This window comes from Leishmania mexicana, chromosome 29 (genome assembly GCF_000234665.1).
Source record: "Leishmania mexicana MHOM/GT/2001/U1103 complete genome, chromosome 29".
In the NCBI taxonomy this organism is placed as follows: domain Eukaryota; phylum Euglenozoa; class Kinetoplastea; order Trypanosomatida; family Trypanosomatidae; genus Leishmania; species Leishmania mexicana.
Window position 1 is genome coordinate 1,020,762 of NC_018333.1, and position 8,241 is coordinate 1,029,002.

The 8,241-nt window shown below is 53.0% G+C and overlaps 4 protein-coding genes across 4 annotated transcripts; all 4 read right to left on the minus strand.

Moving 5' to 3' along the window:
* Positions 1-39: 39 nt before the first annotated feature.
* LMXM_29_2830 (conserved hypothetical protein) lies at positions 40-2,436 on the minus strand (the record flags this gene model as incomplete). Its single annotated transcript, XM_003877378.1, has 1 exon — positions 40-2,436. The coding sequence occupies one exon, from the start codon at positions 2,434-2,436 to the stop codon at positions 40-42; it is 2,397 nt and encodes a 798-aa protein (XP_003877427.1).
* A 669-nt stretch (positions 2,437-3,105) lies between these two features.
* On the minus strand, positions 3,106-4,080 carry LMXM_29_2840 (GTPase activator-like protein; the record flags this gene model as incomplete). Its single annotated transcript, XM_003877379.1, has 1 exon — positions 3,106-4,080. The coding sequence occupies one exon, from the start codon at positions 4,078-4,080 to the stop codon at positions 3,106-3,108; it is 975 nt and encodes a 324-aa protein (XP_003877428.1).
* A 962-nt stretch (positions 4,081-5,042) lies between these two features.
* On the minus strand, positions 5,043-5,357 carry LMXM_29_2845 (conserved hypothetical protein; the record flags this gene model as incomplete). Its single annotated transcript, XM_003877380.1, has 1 exon — positions 5,043-5,357. The coding sequence occupies one exon, from the start codon at positions 5,355-5,357 to the stop codon at positions 5,043-5,045; it is 315 nt and encodes a 104-aa protein (XP_003877429.1).
* A 565-nt stretch (positions 5,358-5,922) lies between these two features.
* On the minus strand, positions 5,923-6,270 carry LMXM_29_2850 (conserved hypothetical protein; the record flags this gene model as incomplete). The annotated part of the gene is made up of 1 exon (XM_003877381.1): positions 5,923-6,270. One exon carries the CDS (start codon positions 6,268-6,270, stop codon positions 5,923-5,925), a length of 348 nt encoding a protein of 115 aa, XP_003877430.1.
* Positions 6,271-8,241: the final 1,971 nt, after the last annotated feature.

Below are 8,241 nucleotides of genomic sequence, written 5' to 3' on the forward strand. Positions count from 1 at the left end.
TGTCCCAAGAGGGGGGAAAGGGCACACGGAGATGGACTCTCAGCTTATGTTCTGAAGCACAGCACGCTGTCGTGCTAGATCCATTTGAAAGCGGGAGGCTGCATTGCACACCAGCGGCCCCCCGCGCAGCATCCCAACGGCGGCTCCGTTTCCGTCAAGGGCGTCGCTGCGATCCCCCATAAGCTGAATCCGCAGGCGCTCCTGGGAGCTGGCAGCGTCCTCGGCCTGACGGCGAATCGCTTCAAAGCGGCTTAGCAGCTCCTTCTTTTCGACCTCAAACTTCTCGCGCTCCTGCCGAAGTGCCTGGCGCTCTGCGGCCGCGGCGTCGCACAAGCGCTTGTGCTCGTCCTTTATGTGACACGCTGTGGCCCAGTCAGACTCGATGGACTCCAGCTTCATCTTGTACTCCTCCTCACGAGAGCGCAGAGCCTTGAGGAGGTCTGTCTCGTCGCGATTTTGTCGCTCCCGCACCATGGACGCCTCTGCCCGCTCTCGCGCGATCGCAATCCGCTCGTTCTGCAGCTCCGCCATCGCCTCCATCTTCTTCGCGAGGAACTCTTCAAACTGCTGCTCTAGTAACTTGCGCTCCTGTGCCACCTCACCTAGCATGAGCCGACGATCCTTCTCCGCTTGCTGGCGGAGGGTGTCGTAGTGGGCGTGGGCCTCGCGAAAGGTGCGACGGTCCTCCTCGCTGTTCTTGCTGAAGGAAGATAAGGCGAGCTCGAACTTGGCGTACAGGCCGGCCACACGGGCTCGCTCAGCCGCCACCGTCTCCTGGCTTGTCTTCATCTCTGCAACCATCGCGTCCAGCACGGCCTGCTGTTCGTCCAGCTGACGCTCCTTCTGCTGCAGCACTGGCATGCGCTCCGCCAACAGCTTCTCGTTCATGGTCTTCGTAGCTTCCATTGTCTCCTGCATGGTTGCCACCAGCGCCTCGATACGACTAACGTTGCCGACATGCCCATCCATCGTGGCGAGCTGCTGCGCGTGCTGCCTTTGCAGCTGCTCCAGCGCAGCCTCGTGACGCTTCGCCATCATGCCTAGTTCTGCCTTCTGTAGCTCGTCCTTGCGCAGGCTGTCAGCCTCCATCTGCCTCCTCACCTCCTCCAGCTGCGCACGGTACCGAGCGCTCACCTCCTCTATCTGCGCCGTGAGCACGAGGCTATCGTGGTGACGCGACTCCTCCTCTGCCTTGGCGCGCCGCTCTTTCTCCATCTTGTCCATCTCCTCGCGCAGCTCCCTCTCGTTGCGCAGCCGCGTCGCACGATCCTCGAGGTCGCGCCGTAGTCGCGCCTCTCTTTCCTCCTCATCCTTGCTCAGACGCTCTTCCAGAAAGGTGCGGAACTTCTCGTCCCTCTGCTCGACCATGGCCCAAAACTTCGCCTCCCGCTCCTCACGTTCCTTCAGCTCCTTCTCCAGCTTCTCTGAGCGTGCCATATCCTCGCGTCGGTCACGTAGCTCTCGCTCGCGGCGATAGCGCTCATCCTTGATGAGGCGCTCTTTCTCAGCCGCAACGACGGAGAGGTTCAGCTCGTGAAACACCTCACGTACATCTTGCGCGAGTCGTTGAAAGAGCGCGTGCGCCGCCTCCTCCTCCTCAGCGCGGCGCAGGCTGACGGCACGCTCGTGTTCGCGGCGACGGCGGCGCTGTAGCTCCGCTCTAGAAACACCAGTCCCTGGTTCATCCACATCCTCGATTTCCGCATACTCGACCGCCGTCGCGGCCGCACGGTGTGCAGCCGTATTCGTGGGTGCCGCGGTAGCCTTTCCTGCTGTGCTTGCGGCTGCCACGTGTTGAGAAACCTGTTGTTCCACAAGGTCGCTGAGACGCTGCTTCATCTCTTGCTCCCGTTGCTTCTGCGTGGCCAGTTGCTGCTTGAGCTCTTCCTCGCGCTGCCGCATTTCCTCTGCCTTTTGCGCCTGGTCAGCCTCCCACCTGGCGATGCGCTGCATCACCTCTTCCTTCTCCAGGCGCAGCTGCTCCTGCACCGTAGCGTACAGTCGCTTCTCCTCTGCTTCTACGTCAGTCATAAGTGCCTTCGGCTTGGCGACCGGGCTCAGGGCTGCCGTGGGTGGCGATGTGCCGACGGAAGGGATGTAGTCGTCGCTGTCCACTGGATTTTCGAAGTCGTCGGCGTAGTCCTCGCCTTGATTGTCCGGCATGGCGACAGCTTTGCTGCCGGATGTCTTCTTCACAGATGACGAGGAGGAAACGGGCTCGTCCACCTCAGAAACAGGTGCCGCTCCTTTTTTCTTTGACTTTTTCGAGTCGCGAGTCTTGGTTTTCTTCGAGCGACTGGTGAACTTGGAGGCGTGGTGCGTTTCCTCCGCCGTTTCCACTGAGTCGATGTAGTCGTCATCGTAATTTATGGCAGCGAATGAGAAGCCCTTGCGTGACGTTTGGCTGAGGCTTGGCGCATCTTTCAAGGACGACATCTCGACTTCCGTGTGTTGGAAACGCTGTTGTCGCTGCTCGTGCTTGCCCCAAAGTGGTGTATAACAAGCGAAAATAAATCCAAAAGAGTCGAGCGCGTAATAATTGCAAGTGGCGAACCGTAATGGTAGCGGCGCACAGCTACGAATCGTGAGTACGCACGCCACGCAAAGGCCGCTATGAACCTCCGGCAAGGAAAAAAGGGGTGAGGCACGATGTTGACTGGAGAAAAGATCACTAATGCACATTCTTTCGCGAACGAGTGTCCCCTTGCTCTGTCGGAACATGAGAGGGTTCGTCAGGATGCAGAGAGAGGGAAACCTGCATGTTTTTTTCTCTTTCGCAGCACTTCTTTTGAAGAGCTTTCAGGACAATAAGCCTTTTTCCTCCTCCTCGGTGGCCACGTGCACTAAGCAACTTCAGCATTGCTCTCGGTGTTTACGAAGTTAGAATGAGTAAAGGTCGAAGCAGAGTGCTATCCATGAGAAGTATCGTTTTCGTAAAACAAGAGCTCAGCACACAATACGAACAAAAAAAAAACAAGGAGGAATCACTTCACACTCAAGACTTCGAGCTACCATGTGAGCATGCACGCTCAGCAATGGCAGAGGAGGCACGCAAAAAGGAAAAAAAAAACATGAAAGCACGAACGTTTTGCCGCAGCGAGCAGCCTAAAACATAGACGGCACCCAACTCTGCATCACTTGTACAAAATTCATCCCTCCTTCTAGTCCGCGGCTGCGTCGCAGCGCCTGCACACCCTCCGGAGACAATTGTTTCAGTTCTTGTAGCAGGCCGAAATCGAACTTCACAATCCACTTCAACGCTGTGCGAAGAAAGAGGTTCACATCCCCAGCCGGATACTCCTGAAGAAGCGGCAAAACGTCACTCATCGCTTCTCCGGACAAAATGGAGCTGCGCAGGTGGTGACACATTGCCGCCGCAACGAAGAAGGCGGCGCTTCTGATCTCGTCGCCGAATGACAAAAGAAAGTCCCACACGCGCAGGCCGTCTGCTATGTTGAACTCCTGCATAAACAAGAGCATGATCCAGCGAAGTGCATAGTACTCCGCACTAATGCCCAGATACTCGAGGTGTTGAAACAACGAGGGATCAAAAAAGCGCAAGACGTTGTCAAAGAGCCTCATAGTGCTAGTGAGCCCGCAAGCTGCATCAAAGTCGAATGAGCGGCAGAAGTCGTCACCAAGGTACGCAAGAAGCGTTTGAAAACAAAAGAAGGTATCTGCCTCGACAGACGCCGTAACATTTGATGGCTTACCTTTGGCGAAGGCGTAAAGGAGGTAAGCAACGTACTCGTTCATTCCTTGAACATATCCGAGCGATTTGTTTACCATTGCTGTGCTTATCAGTATTCTGCGCAACGCATGCTGCGAGGGAGTGAAATGTGCGACCTCTGCCGTACTGTCATCTCGGCTGATTTCCAGTCGCCTCTCATCTGCGAGGAAAAAGTTCAAAGATGGCATGGTGCGAGGCACGTCAACGTCGATGAAGCGCGAGACATCGCTCGGTTGAAACTTTGATGGCTCAGGGCCAAGGCCACATGCCTCTAAAACACCATTGTACTCCTGGAGTCGTTCGGCTTCAATGACAGCCCAGCGCTGTGTGGATGTCGGATAGAACCCCATTATAATTTTCCAACAACCAGGGCGCGAGCTTTCGTGCAAGCCGCGACGACAGCTTCTCGTGAGTGCTTGAAAATCGATCGTCTCCGCATTCAGAATGTGATCGATGTTCAAATCCATATTGACGGTGGTGGAAAGACACTACCAGAGGTCTGGCGACCGCGCAGACGCATAAGAAGCAAAGGCACACAAAGGGTGCTCCTCGTTTTCTCAAATGTCAGCAGAAATCGTGTTCCCGTCAACTAACTACTTGGTATTTGTCCTTGACACTTCACTAGACGGACGTTGATCGGTGATGTGTCCTTTGGAAGCCAAGAGGCAGATATGCATGGGGCAACTGAGTGCTACACTTTCGCACTTGTCGGTCCCTATCAATATGACACAACTCATGCAACATCACTTCTGCAAGATGCGGTGTGCGGCAATCGACGCCTCAAAGGTAAATCAAGAGAGTCGAGCAATGAAGCGAGTGAGGAAAAGTGGAAAAAGTGCAGCATAAGGTCCTCACCACCGGCGTCGGTGGAGCATGTCGGTTTCGAAATGAGGCATTTGTAGCCGTCATGACGAGCACTGTAGGCCTCAAAGCAGTCGTGCTCGAAAGCTCCGTGACAACGTATTACTTTTAGGGCTTTGAAGAGACGATATTGCCCTTGATCTTGCCTGCTTTGAGAAGTTCGACAGAAACAGGGAGCATGCATTCGCAAGATGAGAGAAAAAAAGATACAAGCGGCGCAATCACCGTTCACTACCCCATCTCCTAACATTGTGAAGAGAAAACTTAAATGGGGAAAGAAGGCCAAGAAACAGCGAAAGCGCATTGAATACCTTCTTTGCTCCTTCAAGCCTCATATCGGTGAAAGAGAGTCCTAGTTGGTTATTCTACGCAACCCTCTCACACCCTGCTGCTCGAACGCAGTGCATCAGTTGTTGCTATTTTGTTCGCGTGCACCTTTCTTGCATCCCGATTATGGAAAGGGGTTCACGGCATCGAGGAAGGATATGATAGTTCGGGTGAAGCTCGTCTGCGTGTCGATGATAGGGTATACCAGAGCCATGCGACCATCTGGGAGGGCTACGTAGGCGCGGCGGTCAATCCTGTCGTACGTCTTGGGGTCCTCGTCCGCCAGGCTCGAGCGATAGTACGACTGCTTGGAAACGATAGCGCAGACTGCGATCATGAATACAATAGTGGGGGCGTGAAAGGCCAATGCGTGCACACGGCTCGTGTAGGTCTGCGGGAGCAACAGGCTCCACAGGGGGCGCTTAACAGTAGCGGGCATTTCTTTAGGTGGAAACGGAACCAGCCTTACTGATCTTGCTTTTGTTATGCAAGTTGTCACGAATCCAGAGAAAAGATTGGGGGAATAGAAGCAACGACAGTTGAGAGAGGAAAGAGAGTGGGGGAATGGTCGCTGCGAGGAGCGGAATGCGTTGCATCAAGTAAGAGGGGAAAAGAGCATCAAGCAAAACAGCGGCTGCCTCAGCAGAGCACGAATTGCCAATTATGACGGGAAACTCCATAGCCCTAGTGTGCATGTGCTCACTGGAATCAGTTAACCTAATAATGTTGCTCTTTCATAGATGAACATATGCGAAAGAAGATACAGTATCGAGTGTTTTTCAGATGAGGTCCGCTGTGAACGTACCCGAATCAAGAAGAAAGCAAAAACACATCCTTAAGTGCAGAGAGATATACTCGTGTAAGGCTTGAATAGCGATCAAGCTTCTTTTTTTTTCATTGTCACTGAATTGTATCATCCCGCTTTGAGTATTTTTTTTTTACATCGGTGGGGCGTTGACCCTAATCAATGAAAAAGAAAAGTGCGCGGTGATTGTACATGAGGTTTACGCGCGCGTAAAGAAGAGCTTTACCGTCTCACCATCATTTTCCTTGCGGGACACGTTGTTCGAGGCGCGAAGACGCCAGCCCTCCTCCTCAAGGGACTGGAGAATCACAAGGAAAATCGAGGATTTGTGGAGTTCGTCGCAGAAGTGCTGATTCAGATCCATGCGCCAGTGATCAGGATTCGAGAGGAAGATGAACTTGACTGGATCCTTGCTAGGATTCACAGCAGTCGACGTCGCAAGAGGGAGTTGAGCCTCCATCGCGCGCACGGTGTCTTCGCGGATGGTGGAGCCGAGCAGCGTGATACTCGGCGGGTTGAAGGTGCAGGAGACGCAGAGGTTCGGCATGGTGAAAAGTGGCGGAGAAAGCTTTTAGTGGGTAATGGTGGCTCGACTTTGGGAGGGATAGCGCGAGATGAAATAGAAAAGTAGGAGATAAGGGAAAGAGTGGTTGAGAAACAGCAGCACGCAAGTGCAAAAAAAAAAAGAGACATCCGCCTCCGATACTGTGATCTCTAGAGCGTAAGTCTAGACAGAGGAGTTAGTGCTTTTGCACCGCTTTGCAGTAACATCTAGGGAAGTTACTTTTCAAAAGTGACGAAGAATAGGTGCCTCATACCTTTGCTGCATCAAATGGCAATTAGGTTCAAAAATGAACTGCGTGTCGCTGGTGCTGTTCCCATTGTAAATGCAGTGCTACCATAAAGTGACTTTCGATAACAAAACGATACCATGAGAGAAGAAAAGGCGATATTGTGTCACCTACAAATTCGTTTGCTGGCAAAACGCGATTGTTCCGACGCGTCACATATAGATCAGCATAATATATATAAATATATACGAATTCATAGACAACTACAGACAACCGACACGATTACAAACAAGGAACACAGAGTAATGCAGAGAAGTGCCGAAGGAATACAGGACAAAATACTACTATTTACTTGTTATTACTCCCTAACCCACCAAAGGTGAAAAAAAAATGATGAAGCAACACTCAGCACAACAACACACACACACACACACACGCACTGCTTGGGTAAATGAGCGAAAAAAAAAAATCACGAGCGTTAGGTGAGTCGAAGTTCGTGCAAGAGGTTCACTCTGTCGACGTTGACGGACGGAGCAGCCGATGACAAAGAGATAGGAGAAAGGAGAGCTGTTGTTATATGCGATGCATATATTTCCGATGAGGTGGCCTCATACACGCGAGACCTTGCTCTTCACTCGACGAGCTAATATCCCGTTTCTCTTCCAAACTAAACTGTCTTGTCTACCCACTCCTATTGAACACAGTTAGGATCGGTAGCCTAACAATTCGATGGGAAAAAGAAAACAGGAAAATACAACATTGAATTCGCTGCGGGTTCACTTGCAGACGCAAGGCGGTCGCTCTGCTGCATCACGTATTGACTACCTTCAAGTACGATTTCATGCAGCGAGTATGGGAGACGCCATAATCTCTCTCCCCGGTACTTTCCAGCTGCCTTCGTGACGCGCAGATGTGAGAGCGACTTCTTTTCCCTTGCGAGCCACATCTTCGCTATGGGTCATACGGAGTTGCAAGCAGTCCTCTCCAGCCCAAGTCCAGTGGTAGTCCTCCTCAAGGAGAGTTCCACCGCTATTTCCAATGCGCCACAGTTTGGTATCATCTGCCTCGAGAGGCGGTTCTCGATTTGAGGTGGTGAGCAGAGTAATCACGCGAATGCGTAGTAGCCCCTTGCCTACCGTGTCGAGAAGTTCAGCCTGCCTAGCTGGCGGGGACGCAACCACGATGCTGTCAATACATGGTATGACGCTGAGCAAAAAATCGATAGCAGTCCACACCCGTGTAATCGACTGCGTCACCGCCACGCCCCACCTTCCCCTTGTTGGAGTTGTGCGCAGTCGGCAGTATTCACCCCTCCTCTCCGGAGCATGCACATCGCTCTCCTATTCCCAGGTACGAGGACAGCGCCATAACACGCATCGAAATCCAACGCGCAAACGCCATTTGCGCTTGTTCACGGTACGCCCCGCTTTCTGTCCGGCTCGGGTGGGTCAGGGTGGGCACAACACTCCTCGGGACAAGCAGCGTTCGAGTTCAACTCAGGTATGCATCGGTGTCCGCCTTTCTTTTCCTCGACCGCAAACGTATGCACGCCGTGCGCATCACACCCAAAGAAATTACTTGCGCATAACTTCATCCTTGTGCGTGGGTTCCAGCTGGCCAATCGGCATGGCTCTAGTGGGGTATGCGCTTGCCTTCCTGGAGTTTTCTGACGGCGCGTGCAGCTCGCAGAGCGGCCAAGGTCTATCGCAGCATGGGGCGCTAAGCGC